The sequence below is a fragment of the Gossypium hirsutum genome, chromosome A12 (assembly GCF_007990345.1).
Source record: "Gossypium hirsutum isolate 1008001.06 chromosome A12, Gossypium_hirsutum_v2.1, whole genome shotgun sequence".
In the NCBI taxonomy this organism is placed as follows: Eukaryota; Viridiplantae; Streptophyta; class Magnoliopsida; order Malvales; family Malvaceae; genus Gossypium; species Gossypium hirsutum.
This window is the reverse complement of record NC_053435.1, coordinates 18,875,086-18,892,979: the sequence shown is the minus strand read 5'-3', so window position 1 is coordinate 18,892,979 and position 17,894 is coordinate 18,875,086. Positions and strand designations below refer to the sequence as shown.

At 32.5% G+C, this 17,894-nt stretch overlaps 1 protein-coding gene across 1 annotated transcript; it reads right to left on the bottom strand.

The window, feature by feature from the left end:
• Positions 1 to 11,883: 11,883 nt before the first annotated feature.
• Positions 11,884 to 14,098, bottom strand: LOC107933192 (transcription factor HHO5). The gene is made up of 5 exons (XM_016865361.2): positions 13,603 to 14,098; positions 13,314 to 13,513; positions 12,830 to 13,187; positions 12,526 to 12,602; positions 11,884 to 12,424 (listed from the first exon to the last, which is right to left on the bottom strand). The coding sequence occupies exons 1-5, from the start codon at positions 13,799 to 13,801 to the stop codon at positions 12,164 to 12,166; spliced, it is 1,095 nt and encodes a 364-aa protein (XP_016720850.1). The 5' UTR covers positions 13,802 to 14,098; the 3' UTR covers positions 11,884 to 12,163.
• Between the last annotated feature and the right edge of the window lie 3,796 nt (positions 14,099 to 17,894).

Here is a 17,894-nt window from a genome sequence, read left to right as displayed (position 1 = left end):
TTATTCGATTTATCAAAGATATCTACTCAAAGAGATTTCAACCCGTTATACTCAAGTGTGGCAATGGTTGTGGGCATGTCTAGGATTGGATCCAATCGAAGAGCTTGGTACTTAAGCAACCTTCATGGCTCACCTCCTCTGTTACGGAATCCTACCTGGTGCCCAGCTTCCATTCACTTGGTTAAGCTTAACAAAAGTTGGTTTTAAAGCGCTAAAATGAAACATGGATTTTTAACTTCAATGTGGCACGTCGGATTCGGCCGTAACGTCTGGGCCGGGTTTGGGGTGTTACAACTTCAGCATTTTGGCCATAACTTGATCTACATAACTTTTTTTGGCTAATAACAAATTGATTTAAAGAGAATTGAAAGATCTAGCCAGAGCTATTTCACAACTTGAGCCCAAAAAGCCTTAGGAAAGTGCCCAAAAATGGCTTGGAAGTTTGATGCGAAAATTACCAAAAAAAAAACCTAAAATTTTTTTGTATTATTTAATTAAAGGCACTTTTATATTTTCTTAATTATTTTATTTTCTCCTATAAATAGACATTATTATATAAAGACCAAGGATATACCTAAATATCAACCTTAGTATATATTTTTTTTGCATTTTATTTTCTCTATGAATTTCTAAACTCTCTTTTCAAGTCAAATGATTATCGAAGTTTGATTAAAAAATTTTCAAGACTTAATTGTGCTTAATTATTCTTTGTTCTTTAGTATCCGAGAATCTTCTGGTTGAATTACAGTTCGTTAAATATGTAGTTAGTATTTGATAACTTAGAAAGATTAGCTTGTCAATTAGAATAATTAAATCTGTAATTGTTTAATTCATTTTAATATTAGTGACGAACTAAAAATTTGTTTTTGTCTTAGTTTATGATTATGTGGTATGGATGTGTTATCTAGTTTAAATAAACCCTATTGTAAGTTTGTTTGTTAGAATTCAGCCTTTCTTGTTCTTAATGTTATAGGTAAGTTAAAATCTTGTACGTTGAGTTACAAGGTTATTTATTGATTAGAGAAATAATTCCAAATGCACTGCCTCTTGGTTACCGAACAATTAAGGAGAGATTGGTTACCAGTATTGAGTTAACAACTATAAATAATTTATTAAAGGCGTTGAAGATATCCTTGCATCGATGATTGAACTTATGAATCAAATGGAGTTTTTACCTTTAACTAGAGTTTTTCCTATTGATTTTTCAAAACTTTTAATTGTTGCTTTCTTCATTAAGTTTTAATTTAAATTTAGTTTTTTATTTTCTAAAATTCCTCTTATATTTCACTTTATATTTCAATTTTTTTATTTTAGAAATAGAATTATCACCAATCATTGTGGATATACCTCTACTTGTTGCTATTACTAGTTTATATTTTTAAGTAGATCTTTATATTTGTAAGTCGTGATAGCCTAACAAATTCTTGTTACATTGTTGTAAATTATTCATCAATGGTATTATTTTAAGATAAAAAATTAAATATATAAAACTACTTAATCTATTTCTTAAAACAATTATTATAAAAATAACTTTAACTTTTCTAATGGAACTTGTGAAATATTATACACATTAGTGAAGACATTTGTAATTGTTGTTAATGATATTCCATCATGAGAGAATTAATTTCTATGACGACTTTTTTTTAGTACAATTTTCTTTAGAGTTGAAAATATTGGCCTCAAAAGAAAAAGATATTGTGACCATTTAATTTTGGCATAAAAAACGATTGGTGTGACCATTTAATTTAGCCACTAATGTTTATTATTTTAGTGTAAAAAAGTTTATCATAAAAAAATTGAATAATTGTGGAACCCAAAGTTTTGGCATATTGGTCTAATGTTCACTTTCCTCAAGAATAGACTAATTCAAATTTCCATCGTACCAATTTCTTTGAATAATTGTGACCATTTAATTTCGACACAAGTGCTTATGATTTTAGTGTCAATAATTTGGTCCCAAGAAAATTGAATAATTGTGACCATTTAATTTCATCCGTAATTATTTACAATTTTAGTGTCAATAATTTAGTCATAAAAAAATTAAATAATTGTGACCATCAAAATAATTGTATCTAACCTCCTCTTTTGACAAAGAAACACATCTAGCAAGAATTTTTCCCTTCTCTTTCAACTCTGTGGTTTAATTTTCCTTGAATTGGCTTGAAACTGTACTTCCCAAAGGCATAATGAAGAAATTCTCCAATCTCTATCTACTATCATCAAATGTCCACATATCTCCTATATGTTCCTTGTAACACCCATACCCGGCCTAGACAAAGACCAAGTCTGTAACAGCCCATTTTTCAATAAAATCGGAATAGTGGTTTTGGAACCACAAATCTAATTCGAAAATAAAATTTATTTTTATTTTATTACATGGCCCGTAATATGTTAGAAATGTCATGTGAAAATTTTGATAAGAAAATTTTACCGATTATGTGTTTAAATATGGAAAGGACCAAATCGCATAAAATGAAAAAGTTGAATTCTAGTAGCTAGAAGGATTAAATAGCTATGGAATTCAAAAATTGAGGTCCTTATATGGCAATTGGACCATTAATAAAAAGTTAGTAGATATTTTTGGATGATTCATCCATGGAAAATTAGAAAAAGGCTAAGTACTAAATTGGAAATCAAAATTATTAAAGATGATAAATTAATTAAATAGAAATAAAAATCATTTTTATCATCTTCTTTCCAAAAATATTCGATGGAAACCCTAGGAGAGAGAGAAGAAACTTTCTTGGCCAAATTGGATTCGGATAGACTAAATTCGGAGCTAGAATGAGGAAAAGAGGAAAATGTCGAATTAGTAGATTTTACGTACACGAACATTTGTCGAGGTAAGTTCGTGTAACTAATTTGTGTATGTTTATATGCTTGAATTAAATGTTGCATTGTGAATTGTATAAATATCATATATGTGTGTGTGTGTGTGTGTGTGTGTGTGTGTGTGTGTGTGTGTGTGTGTGTGTGTGTGTGACATTGAAATTGCATCTGACTAAGCCCGATCAACGATAATGCTCGAAAATGAGAAATGATAAAAATTTTACTTTTATGCTTGAAATGAATGTGGAATGTGTTTATTTGAATTATATGAATGTTATAGATGTATAAAATAATCACATGCTTGATAATGCTTGAAAAATGTTAAATCTCGTTTGAATAAATGAAAATCGATGGATAAATGTGATTTCCCTTATGGATTTCGGTCCTGAATTTGTTGCTGATAGGATTTAGCTCAGACGAGTAATCATTTAACCTCATTTTTGATAGAATTTAGCTCGGATGGATAATCTTGTTATAAGTCCTCTCGAACATATGTTTTGTGTTAAATATGACTCATATTTTCAGTCAAATTTGAAAAATAATCTTTAAGTTATACTCAGTTTACTTATTTCAATCAAACACTGATTAGTTTAGATTATTTTATTATTATTATTATTTGACCTATGAATTTAGCCTATAAATAGGCTTTTTTACAACCTTAGAAAAAAACACCCATTAGATATTAGAACTCATAACACATTTAGAGAATTTTGTGTTTACGTTTTGAAGGTTCTTTGTTTTCGGGTTTTCGGGGTTTAGTCTTTATCTCCATCTTTTGTACTCTTCGTTCTTTTTTCATTATAGTAAAATTATCTTTGGTCGTGGTTTTTTATCCTCTTTGGAGGGGTTTTTCCACGTTAAATTTGTGTGTTCAATTTCTCAATTTATTCTGCTATTTTTTTCTTATTCGTTGCTTAATCGGATTGATCCTAACAAGTTGTATCAGAGCTAGTTCATTTTTCATGAATTAGCTCATTCAGAGATGGCAACAATAAGGTTTGAAATTGAGAAGTTCGATGGTGAGACAAATTTCAATCTGTGGCAAGTTCAGATGATGGCAATTCTAGTTCAATCCGGTTTGAAAAAGGTTGTTATCGGGAAAAAGCTTAAGAATCTAAATAAAACAGAATGGGAAAAGCTTGATGAAAAGGCTTTGTCTACAATCTATTTATGCCTCGCGAATACGGTATTACGGGAGGTATTGATGGGAAGACCTCATCTGCCTTTTGGAAAAAGTTAGAAACTCTTTATGCGACTAAGTCTCTAGCTAACCGTTTAGTGTTGAAACAACTTCTATTTACGTTTCGCATGAATGAATGTGAGATTTTTAGAGATCACATCAGTCAATTCATTACTCTTTTAAATGATTTAAACAACGTTGAGATTCATATTGATGATAAAGATCAAGCTATGCTATTATTGTGCCCTTTACCTTCTTCATACAAGCCTTTCAAGGAGACCCTGATTTATGGCAGAGACAAACTCTCGTTCGAAGATGTGAAGGGTCATTTGTTGAGTAAAGACAAACTCGACAATGAGCTTCATTTAGATAGCAAGTAAGACAGATAGGCAAGCTTCCGTTTTGGTAGCATCAAAGAAACGAGACAAAAGGTGTCGCTATTGTAAAAAGTTAGGTCACGTCAAAGCAGATTGTTATAAATTGAGAAATAAAAGAGCTGCTGAGAGTAACAAGGAAGATGTAGCTGGTGCTAATTTGGCCGAAGAAAATGGTGATGATTTTTTATTAGTGTTAACGAGCGATAACTCCAAGCTCACGTCTAAGTGGATCCTAGATTCAGGATGTTCTTTCCACATGTGTCCCAATAGAAAATGGTTCTCCACATATAGTTTGGTTGAAGGTGGAGTTGTGTGCATGGGAAACGATTCATCTATTAAGGTAATTGGTATTGATACTGTTAAAATTAAGATGCATCATGGGACGATTAGGACACTCTCGGATGTCAGGTATGTACCTGATTTACAAAAAAATCTCATCTCCTTGAGTATTTTAGACTTGAAAGGATGCAGCATTAACATCGAGTCGAGCGGTATTAAAGTATCTCGTGGAGCTCTTGTTTTGTTAAAAGGTAAAAGAACCGGCAACCTTTATATTCTGGAAGGTTCTACAACGATCGGTGAAATCGGACGTCCCTCGTCTATTACAGAGTTGAAGTCAAGTCTTTTGGAGCGGGGCAACTTGGTCATAGGAGGGAAAAAGGTATAACCGTTTCGTTGAAGAAAGGTTCTCTTTTGGATGCAGGTTTTGAAAAGTTAAGGCATTGTGTTCGTGAAAATTAGACCCGAGTTAGTTTTGATTTGACAGTGTACAAGTCGAAAGCTAAAAGTCTTCCAGTTTCTAAGCATAAATTTGACTCAGTTAATTCCCTGCATAGTTCAAGATAGGCTCGTGGCAGGCTTTGGCAAAGATGACGTTGTGGAAATATGAGTCAAGGTGGAGATTTGTTAAATATGACTCCTATTTTCAGTCAAATTTGAAAAATAATCTTTCAGTTAAACTCTGTTTACTTGTTTCAATCAAACACTAATTAGTTTAGATTATTTTATTGTTATTTGACCTATGAATTTAGCCTATAAATAGGCTCTTTTACAACCTTAGAAAAAGAAACCCATTAGATATTAGAACTCATAACACATTTAGAGAATTTTGTGTTTACGTTTTGAGGGTTCTTTATTTTGGGTTTTTGGGGTTTAGTCTTTTTCTCCATCTTTTGTACTTTTCGTTCTTTTGTCATTACAGTAAAATTATTTTTGTTCATGATTTTTTATCCTCTTTGGAGGAGTTTTTCCACGTTAAATTTGTGTGTTCAATTTCTCAATTTATTTCGCTATTTTTTTCTTGTTCGTTACTTAATTGAGTCGATCCTAACATTATGGATTGGATTTAGCCCGGACGGGTAATCCAGATCAAGCTCTTTAGAGCATATGTCATTAGAAGGATTTAGCCTGAACTGGTAACCCTGACTAAGGTCTATTGAGTATATATACATTGGAGACAAGATTTAGCCTAGACTGGTAATCATGTTGTATACATTTGTGGCTCGAGAGTGTACTCCCTGAAATAGTACCTTATGGGTACCATTGGACATGAATTGGTGAATCCTGATTTGTACACCTCGAGTGTACTACCTGTGTATCCATCGATATTTTAGATAAATTCAACGGGTGACAATTCCAAACATGAGAAGATATGAATAACAAAATGAGTTATTACACGTATCCATCTAAAATACAATAAAATAATGATACATGACAAGTGATATATGAAAGTATGAGATGATGATATTTGTACATAGAAATTATTTGATGGGAATGTTCATCCTTGATTATAGACTTGTACACCTTAAGTGTACTGCTACTTGTGTGACCTTGATGTTTCAAGTGATATGAGTAAAGTTCTGACATGAAACAATCTGAACTCGAGATGAACCATTATGAAATTATACTTGTAATATAAAAAGATGATTTATACGTGTTAAATGAATACATGTTGTGGAAAACATATGTGCTTGGAAACTTGATTGTTGTTGAATCCATATATGTTTTGATGTTATTATGGAATATATGACTAACAAAGGCAATGAGGACATGTATAGGGCTTGAGGTCAAATTGATTGAATATGCCTTACATAGTTACCTCAAAATAGAATGAATGGTAAGTTGAGTACTATGTTATACGAACTTACTAAGCATTTTATGCTTACTTAGTTTTATTTCCCTATTACTCACACTATCCATCGGCCTATGTTGGTAAAATATGGTAAAGCATTTATGGTTATATTGGCATGTAATGTAAATGATTATTGTAATCTAGCCATTGGAATAGCTAGTGATGATTATATTTTGGTACGTGTGTATATATATATGTATTTAAGTTTACTTTATGGGATAACATAAGTGTTTCTTATTGATTGATTGAGAAAGGTAAGATTTGAGCATGAATGAATGTAACAATATATCATGTTAGATGTTATAAATTGTTTGAATTCAATGCTTGGGCTGGTTGGTATTTAGATGTAAGTTTGGTGCAGGAATTTGGTATGATTTTAGGTGAGAAATGAAGCTAGGAATGGCTTTATTTTGTCCACATGGGCGTGTGTCTAGACTGTGTGTGACACACGGCCTGGTACATGGGCGTGTGGTTAGGCCATGTGTCCCCTGCACTTTAAATTTGAGAAAACAGAATGCTCAGAATTGAGCACACAAGTAGAGACACCGGCGTGTGTCTCATCCGTGTGTGCTACACGGCCTGGAACACGGGCATGTGTCTTGGCCGTGTGAAACCTGCACCTAATTTCGAAAGAATTTAATTAACCATTCGACCTAGCACACGGGCGTGTGGCATGACCGTGTGCACAAGTCAGAGAGTTACATAAGGTCGAACACAGCCTGTAGTATGAGCATGTCCCAGGGTCACACAGGCGTGTCCCTTGGACCACACCGGCGTTTGAGCCCTACACTTTGGAAAAATTTTGAAATTTCGCGAAAAATTTTGAAATTTCGCGAAAAATTTTTAGAGTCTCCGATTAAGTCCCGACTCGATTCTAATGCTCATATTGGGCCTCGAGGGTCCATTTAAGGAACGTTATGAAAAATATCAGAAAAAGAATAGTGATTGACATGATTTATTTGTAAATGTTCTGAAAGTTTTGATAATGCTCCGTAACCCTATTCTGGCAACAGATACGAGTTAAGGGTGTTACAAAGTCTGGAGAGCTACATCAAATCATTTTAGAAAATTTCAACCTTTAACAATTTAAAGTTTAACCAAATGTGGAAATCCAAACTTATAAATTGTAATCCAATATGAAACACACAATAGTATAAGTCTAAATAAAACAGTAAAACAACTAGAAGAGAGCTAACCGAGCTCCTACCGTGCCGACTCGCCTAAGTCTGTGGATTACCTGTAATCCAAACAAACAGACTAAATGAGTTTACAACTCATTGTGTAACTTACATTATCAATTAATCAATAACTTAACAAATATGATTTCGATTTTCCATTAATCAGTAAATTCCTAGAAACAAATATAGCAACAGAAACAGAGGCTATCCGATACAGTTGTAGAACATTTCAGATACATATGTAGATTCCTACCCCCAACCACTACACACCATCTTTTTCCATCCCTACACACCATACAAGGTATCAAGTACCCATTCATCCCTATACACCGTATAGTAACTGTGTGTCACGTTCCAAAATAATTGTAGTCTGGCTACCAAATCAAAATACGACAAATCGTCAAAGTCAGATATATGTTTATGGCTTAGCACCAAATCCAACAGATTATTAACTCATTTTCACAATTCCCAACCCAATGCAGATGCAGATTTAACAAATATCATATATGCGTATAAAGTAATACAAATTCAAATCACGCTCATGTAATGCCATCACACTTGCTTATCAGATTTCATATCAAAAATTTATATGGAAATAACTGATCATCCAGTAATAGATCGTCAGTTAATGGTTTTATTGTCTAATTTAGATCATATGGACCTTACGGTAGGCCTACGTTCAATTCGAACGACAATTACGGTCCTAGGGAAAAAACTTAATTTTTAGCCCACATACCTGTGTGGATTCACACAGCCTGGGTGGCTGGCCTGTGTGGTCCACACGGCCAAAAACACGTCTGTGTGGCCCACCTCAATGTTGTACACGGCCTAGTATACGGCCGTGTAGTTCAAAATAGTGAGTTACATGGTCTAGCACATGGCCTCACACACGACCGTATGACTCAAGATCCAAAATATATCTCACACGACCTGAACACATGCATGTGTCTCTAATTCCAAAATAATATATTACACAATCTGAACGTACACCCTTGTCTTTAGCCTATGTGTTTCTAATTCTAAAACAGTGAGTTACACGGTGGTGTGGCGTCGACAACCATGTTTTTTGGCCTCTATCATTTGCAAGTTTTCAGGTTTTCGTTACACACCTGGTACGGTTTGACATAGAAGCAACAAAGGTGATCCCAAAACCTAAAAATGACAACTAGTTGTCTAATTAAACAATGATTTCCCCAAACAAAACACTCAACTTAGCACACGAAACTGAGTTACATCGAAAAGCTTCAACACAAAAATCCCAAATTCAAAAATCACATTTACCTTAACATGATATAGCAAATTCACATACCTAAAGCATTAAGGAATTGTTATCCTCACGATCTTTGCCTAAAAGAAGACAAATTTAACAATTAAGCAGAGAATTCGAGTAGAGATAAGCAGAACTGATTTCAATAAAAGAACGAATGATAGCAAATGTTAACAAAAATTCAACTACAAACTTACATAATTACTCTTTCAGTCAAAGGACAATGAATAACTCAATTTCCCGAAAAAACAGCAACAAGATTTAACGGAAAGATTACAAAAATTAAAAGACAGAGAAGAATGATAGGAGGCAAAAAGGAAAAGAACAAAAAGAAAAAGAAAGAACAGGAAAAAAATACAGAAAGAAGGGAAAAAAGTTTTAATTTAATTAACTAAAGAAAAAGAGAAATAAAAATATTTACAAAGTAGCATAAAAATATATTTCCTTATTGTATACGTAGAGACTCAAAAATATGACCAGAAGGTATACAAAAACTTAACCATTAAGCCAGCAGGCTCGTTCTTAACATAGATTAACGTAGAAATAAACTTAAGCTGAGAATTCAATGATAGGGGTTAAACCAAAATAAACAGTAAAATTTATGAAGGAAAACTTGAACCCCCGATCTTAAACACATAAACAGAGCACTTATCCACAAATACATAGACTTAATTATAACAAAATTTAACAATCAAACATTCAAATTTTTGGGCCGTTACATTCCTTTTCTCAACAAGACTTTCTCATTGACCTTTTGGATTGAGCCTTTGTCCGCTGAAGGTCCTCGACTAACTCTTGATTGAATTTGATACGTTTGAGTCTCCTTTATTTGATATTTTAATTCTCTATTTTCTTATTTGATTTTGTCCCTTTGCTTTATTAAGTCCTATTTGGGGCTCGTTGAAATAGGAGACTTTTTTTTTCTTATTTCCTTTTCTTTTGCATTTTTTTTTGTTTTTATTGTGGTTGTAGTGATATTTGGTTGTTGATTCGAGATAATAGTGTGTGAATAGCTTGATTGTGGATTTTTTTGGGTTATGGTTTTGGTTGAAGGGGAAATAGTGAATGGGTTAAGAATGAAAGGTTGCTAAGTTGGTTGGGTTAGAGGTGAGACATAGGGTTAACAGTGTATTTGCTAGTTTGGCACTTGAGTTGTTATTGATACTGCTTGGATTATCGTGTTAGGGAGTAATGGTGTAAAGATTGAGTGACCAAACTGTAAACTTTTATACTAATAATAGATCAATTAGCAACTCGTAACTTTTTAAAATTGAATGACCAATTTATAAACTTAAAATTAATATTAATTTTATTGGAAAAAATAATATTAATTCTAAAAAATTAAAATTAAAATTAAAGAAAAGAAATTAAAAGATAAAATGTTTTCTCCTGTAAAATTTTAATTTATTTCCTATAAAAGCCCAGTTTTCTTGTAAAACCCAGGTTGAGAGAAAAGAAATTAAAAAGATAGTGATTTTTAAAAAAAAAACTCAAAATTTTTTTTCCATAAAAATGAGGTAATTCTTGTAAACCCCCAATTTTTTTCCTTTTAATTGAAAAATTAAAATTATTTCTTAAAAAAATTAAAAAGATAAAATGAATTATAAAAATGGAAATTTATTAAAGTTAGGTGATTAAAATGAAGGTTGAATTAATGGAAGGTGACCTAAATGAAAAATGAATAGTAATGCTTAAAATGCAATTTTTTTATACCTAAAATAAAAACTTACGATCACTGTGTAATTTACCCATCACCGTCACTAATAATAATAATAACAAAATGGTATGAAGAAATGGATGAACAAGTTTGATATATTATTGAATGTTTAGTAAAATAAAAGATTGAAAGTGAAAAGGAAGAGAATAGAAGAAAGATTCGAAATTTCCAAGAAAATGTGGCGTTTATGGGCTATTTATTATTAATTCAAATTTCAAACCAAAATCTTCACGTGGGCTCACCATATCCTTTTGCCCTCGTTCATTAACTTTATTGTATTTTTATGCTGAATGCGATTGCTTTGTCCTTTTCTCTCTCTTTGTTTCATTTTAGTATTTGATTGAGTGTAAAATGGATAATCTAAACAATGAGAACCATTTAACCTTAGTTACCCCACTCTTTTTTTTTTAATGGACTCTAAAAGCTGATTCTTGTTGAAGATTAAATTATACATGGACTGATATGATAAACAAATAACATACAAAGAACATATGTAGATGCAAAGCTGATGTCCAATTGATTGGTCTGAAATTATTGATGTTTTGAAGGCCTGAATTCCCACTTTTGCCGTATTTTTTTTGAGAAGAAAAAAGTAGAAGCAATGGATGCCATTCTTTTCACCCATCTCATCTGATTGATGCCTTCTTGGTGAGAAAGAAAAAGTTACTTCAAACTACCAGGACAAAACGCCTAATCACAAGCAATTCAATACAATTTGTGCATCAAAAATGAAGATTCTGTCACTGCTTTAACTTTTTTTTTTTTCGTTATGTTTTGCTTACCTCAAACCATGATCCGGAGCAAAAGTAACCTAAACAGAGAGGCTAAATTTATTTTAACCTTCAGGATTTTACTTTTTTATCCTCATTAATGAATTTGAATATCATTTAAATATATATTTTATTTTATAACTTATCTAAAAAAATAAACAGATTTTCCAAAATCACTTCGAAATTGAGCCAAATCAAGAGGCAAAACGTTCCACAAGACTCAAAATCGGCATTTTACATGGCATCAGTGGCTGCGAATTAGATCATATGATATCTGCAATTGAGAGCATAATGAGCATAAAGAATGCCTGAGTTTCTCACTAATCTTCCCACTGGAGATATCCCACAAAGGCATGACAACCAGGCAAATCAAACCTCAAATATCACATATATTATATAAAGTACATCAGTTGTAAATTAAAGAGGGTTAAGTCTAAACATAAATGAAAGAACTCTTAAAAATTGTCATTTTGGTTCCTACAAATCCATCATCAGGAATTAGACAAACTTTCATATTCAGAGAAGGAAGTTGAATCATGGAGACAAACTAAACCAGTCCATGATATCGGCATAATGTCTTAGAAATCCCTTAGTGCCTCAAACAGAATACTGATTTCAAATTCCTCTAGATGTTATACTAAATTATTCTCAGTAAGTCAATATGTTTTTCTCCCCACGTTTCTGCAAAATTCATGGGGAATAAGTGTTATCCGACTATACATCAACCTCTCCAGGCTTTTTAATCCCACTTCTCCAACTATGCCCATCGGAATTTTCATCTTCGGTGTCCATGCTGTCGCCCCCGGTACTCGACATATCTTTAGCTGAAGCACTACCAAGGAGGGGACCTTGTGGGGAACCAGACTGTGACATGCTTGCTTTCATCTTCCCATTGCACTGATTTTGAGCTGAACACAGCTCATTCCCTTGCCCGGAAGAAGAAGCTGGGAGTTTCCGGATATGAAGTCTGTATTTCTGTACATAAAACCCAAATTCACACACACACAAAATCAGTAAACCAGAAAGGAGAAACTAAAGATGATAAGATGAGCAGATTCCATATGCTAAAGACTAACCTGCAAATGGCTTTTCACTTCATCATTGGTAAGACCATCAACTTGCATCAGTTCTCTAATCTGCTTAGGAGTGGCCACTGTCGAACACAATAAACCAATCAGGCATATTTAAAAACTATAGATTCCAAAAGAACTCAAATCAGAATATTTTCAGAAAAAAGATCTTGATTCATGTATTTTCTCAAAAAGAACCAGATTCCAATCCTTTGTTCATAAAAGACAACAAAAAGGGTTTTTCAATTCAACTTAAATACCACTACTACTTAAAAAAAAAAAGTAAATAAACACATCAAAAAGGTCTAACCTTGAGAGCCTCCAAGCTGTTGAAGTGCCTCAACAAATCGTCTATGGAGCTCAGGCGACCAGCACCGCCTTTGTTTCCTAGAATTCTGCTGCTGCGGTTGTTCCTCATGTCGGATTTGTGACTTCGTCTGAAACTTAATTTGATTTTGTTGTGCATATAAGCCTGAACCAATTCGGCAGCCGCCATTGTTCTTCAAGATACATGAAGCCAATTCAGAACTTGGGGTCATAAGGGAAAGCCCTGAAACTTTCTTATCAGCTTGTTCCTTAAATGGAACAAAAGCCCCTCCCTTTCTTTGCTTATTACAAATTTCAATTGGGTTCTCACTCTCAGACCCATCTTCTCCTTCTTCACTTGTCTGTCAAATTCCAAATCCGGAAACATTTAAACTATTTTCCCCTTAAAATAAGATTCAAAAAGAAGGAAAAAAGAAGAAGAAGAAGAAGAAGAAGAAGAAGAAGAAAACAGTTAGCTTGGACATTACCAGTTTCAGTTCTGGAACTGTGTTGGGTTTGTTGTGGGGATCAACGTTGTTAAAATTAGAGTTCCATAGCTGAACTGAACTCATCCAGTTTTTCTTATCACCGCCATCGTTATCCATAGTTTCCCTTCCGTTTTCCTCGGTCACTGATCCATCATTCATTTCCTTACACTGTATTTCTTCCTCCTTTAATCTCTCAATCCCTAAAATCAAATCAAAAAAGAAAATCAAATTAAATCCCACAAAAAAGTGAAACTCAGAATTAAAACAATATATATTTTTTTAAAAATACCATCTTTGAGAAGAAGCATGCAAAGAGGAAGTTCACGTTTAAAGGCATCAATTTTCTTCATCTCATCTTCCAATCTTTGAAGATAATCCGTAATCTTGGATAGCCTTTGAAACCCATTTTTTATCTTCGAAACTTCTTTCAGAAACTCAGATATAGTTTTCGGTACATAAACCAAACTCAAATCCAAGCTGAACTCCATTATTTTCCTTTATTCTTCTATTTTCCTGTTTTCCTCTCTTTTTCTATCATTTCCAGGATAAACATGACAAGGAACAGCAAGTCATGTTTTTTTTATATAGAAATGTAAGAAAGATTCAAGATTCGCCCCCAAACGGGTCGTCGCGTATATTAAAGCTATAAACTCGGTGACTCGGTTGTTTCACTCGGCGGGTTGTTTTAGGTTCCGTACGAAGCACGCGGAGAATTGTTGAAAAAATTGAGCCCTTTTTTTTAATAATTGGAAATGAAATTACAGTGTGTTAAGATTCTTAGGTTAGGTGTGGACTGTGGATTGAATGTCTCAACCCTTTTTAAAAATAGAGCAGAAAATAAAACAGTTTTCCCACGTCTTTGGGATGCTTTCCCCATTTGATTTTTACACGGTAATTCTGTCTTTTCCATCTCCTTCTAAATTAAGAGATCAAATCAACAGTACCCTCAACCTAGTCTTTCATAACTTTTTAACTTTTAACCAAACATTCATTGAATACTACGTCGTATTCAAAGTTATGAGATAAGATGCTTGACTGGGAAATCATTGATTTTGTGAATCTTGTTACAAACGTTTTTGTCATTGATAGTTTCAATTTATAAAATTTCTTAAAATACTATTTTATATTTAAACATAATTTTTTCTAACCTAACACCAACGAAGTTGTCATTATAAAGCAAAATGAGATGATGGGTTTTCTAATACTAAACAACAGTTGCCAAGTAAGAAAAAAGTGGCTTCTTTTTTTGTCTAGTAAAATTTTTTCTTCTTTTTTTTAGTATTAAAAAAAAAGGTGTGGCAGGCATGTGAAAGATTCTTTTGACAATGCAATTTAATTTGGTTTGTTATTAATTATATAAAATAGAATAAGAATCAGGAACGTTTAATGCGGGGTAAAGATTCTTTTGTTCATACCCGTCCGTTACAAAGGAATGGTGTCTTCCAGAAATAAAAGATAATTCATTGGTTTTCTTTTTTCTTTTTCTTTTTTTGCTTTTCCAGATTCCCTTCATTTCACGACCGACAAAACCCTTTGTTTCTCTTTTCTTTTTCTTTTTTTCTTTTCTTTTTAGTTTAATTTTTCCACATGTTATGGTTGTGTAAAACCGTTTCTGTTTTAGTTGGAATCAAATTTATATAAATGGAAAATCATTTTTATTACCGACTGATTCTTTTTATTATTTAAATATATTAAATAGTATTTATATATGCAAATTATGCCTCAAAAATAATATTTAAAAACTTAAAATCAATAGGAAACAAATTTATATTCGAATTTTGAGTTAAAATTTCTAGACAAATCATTTGATTCTTCTCGTTAATAAAGTTTTGATTTAAAAGTAGTATAGATTACATTTGAAATGGATATTGTTTGCTTTAAGGATCATTGTGACTTTATCTTGAACACAAGTTTGGAGAGTTGTTTGCTTGAGAATTTTATTTAGTTTGGATTCAAGGGTCTTCTAGACTTTGATCCTGAATTATTGAAATTCATTTTAAAAGTCGTCAAAACTAAATCTTGAAAATGAGTGTGGAGATAGTTTGAATCCAAAAATCTTTGAAATTTTATCTTGGATGATTAAGTTTGCTTTAATAGTATTCTAAACTTGATGTTCAAGAATCGGTTTTATCTTCTTGATGTTGATACAATTTGATTGGTAAAGCTTCAAGGGTTTTCAAGCTACGATTTTCGAACTTTTGGAATTTCGAACTTGTAAAGTTGTGTTGAATTGCTTAGAGGTGGTCCTTTTTATAGTGTCAATAAGTCAAGTAAAAGAATGTTCTTTATTTTTAGTGTTCTACAAGAATTAAAATATTTTATTTATTGTTTATCTCATATTAATTTAAATTAGAATCCCAAATTGTGTGTTATTGGTCGGGTGTTCACCTTCTCCAGGAATAACCTAGGTTCAAATTATAGTTGTACCAAAAAATATTAATTTAAACAAATTAGAGATAAATAATTCCTAAAAAAATAAGTTTTTATATAAAAAACCTTCTAAAATGATTTAATTTCTTCATTTATTTCTTAATTAATTTAATTTATTTTAATTATATAAAAACAATAATGACACGTGATGAATTCTGATTGATTCAAAATTTCTCCTTCTACAAATACTCCCTCAAGACTTGGCCATATAAAGAGCTTTTGTTGAGTGTAAAAAGTGGCTCAAAATGATTTGCTTCAAATGTTGAAATTCATCTTTGAAACTGCCTTGACAAGATTTGCAATCTTCAAATGATGCCATCAAGAATATATATATATTTCATTTAGGTTAAACTTAGCAATGAAACCAAGTACCTATGCATTGTCGTATTTTGAATGATCAAGTCATGATGCATTTCAAAATGTTTTTGGATGTTTATATTAATCTTGTGCTTAGAAGCATCATATTTTGGATAATCAGTTTAAGCTCATGCCTAAGAGCGCCATATTTTGGTGAACAATTTAAGCTCATACGTAGAAGCATCATATTTTGGGTGAATGGTTAAAGCTCATTGATAGCAAGCTAATTTCATTTGTTTAATGTAACTACTTTTGGTAATTTTTTAATAGAATGCTACTAAACTTATGATTTCTTGTTTAAATTTTATCAGGGATGCAATTGGAGTGCCAAAGTTAAAAATCAAGCAAATTTGAGCTAAATTGGAACAAAAAGCAAGACAACGGGCTGAATTGAAAATTACAAGATTATTTTTGGGCTAATAAAAAAATTAGATTTTTTTCTTGGTTAAATCCTATATTTAAAAAAAAATGATTTTGTGTTGGTTGTTAAACATGATTTTAGCATAAAAACATGCTAAATTAACTCTTTGAGAAGCCTATATAAAGGCTTGTAATTGTGACTTGAAAACATACTTGATTTTGCACTTGAATTAAGAAGCAACTAAGCATATTCTTGTTCAAAGTTTTCTGTAATTTCTTTCTTCTTTTTATATTTTGGTACAATTTACTTTCTACTCTTAAACCCCAATCGAGTATGATTAATTTCATGCTCAACTAATCCCTATTTAGTTTTAGGTCGGTTATCATTTCAGTAAAAAATTGTGAGATATGAACCCGTGTTAAAACCTTACAACACGGTATTCATTATCTCTTCGGAACATGGGATAGTCACAATCGTCCCTCAAAGTTAATTCTATTTCAACTCAAAAAGTACACGTTAGGTCGGAGTAGTTTAGCGTACAATTGAGAAAATGAAACGATTGTCTGCCGCGTTGAGTTCCCATGAACAAATTGGCGTGTCCAGGCGGGTAAAGGCCAGTTGGACCTTTGTAAAGGGAGATAGTGATCAAATTTAAACGACCCACGCAGTTGAGACCGTTAATTCTAGTTGGACTCTTCTAGATTGCAAGGCTGCCGAGATCTTAAATTATGGACACGTGTTACGTGGTTAGATAGTCAATAAGGGTTGGTTTGCAGGTCATACTAGAATCAACTACATAAGGAGGGGTTAGCGGTTGAAGCGTCCTTGGTCGCTATAACTAGCTTATCGTTTTGAAGGAAAAACCCACTTTCAATGATTGATTTGAGAATGGAATTATCGAGTCTAAGGCTAAGAATTTGCATATTTAATTTACCAATTTAATTTCAATTATTTAATTTTATTTTACAATTATCATTATGTTATTGTTTCATTCTATTCATTTTATTATTTTAACCTTTATCAACTAAAATCTCCTTTTATTTATTTTTCAATCCAGCACGTGAGAAGTCGTGGACACGACAGCTACCATGACTTTTGAGTCTGGTCACATAAAAACGATATTAGGAGTCCCAATCCCTGTATGATTGTTACCCATGACCTCTAACGAGCCACTATTAGTAGAAAAAGTTTCTTGCGCTGGAGGCGGTTAATTAATAACTCACTGTTATTAGGCTTGGAGGTACCCACCTTTTTCGTCAATTCCAACGCCAGATGTAAAGAATTGGAAGGGAGTGGCCCGTGAAGATGAGAAGGAGACAACGCAGAAACAATCAAACTCTGTCCAACAGACTTTCCAAATGCTAGCCCAAAACTCCCATCATTTGCCCCCTTATTCACGAATTGAGACATACGACCCATTTGAACCAAGCTAA

Excerpts from the sequence above, each read along its gene's own strand:
- LOC107933192 (XM_016865361.2), bottom strand. The coding sequence starts at position 13,801 with ATGGAGTTCAGCTTGGATTTGAGTTTGGTTTATGTACCGAAAACTATA. Across the intron at positions 13,188-13,313 it reads CAGTTCCAGAACTGAAACTG|ACAAGTGAAGAAGGAGAAGA; the intron begins GTAATGTCCAAG and ends GGAATTTGACAG. Across the intron at positions 12,603-12,829 it reads ACAGCTTGGAGGCTCTCAAG|TGGCCACTCCTAAGCAGATT; the intron begins GTTAGACCTTTT and ends TGTGTTCGACAG.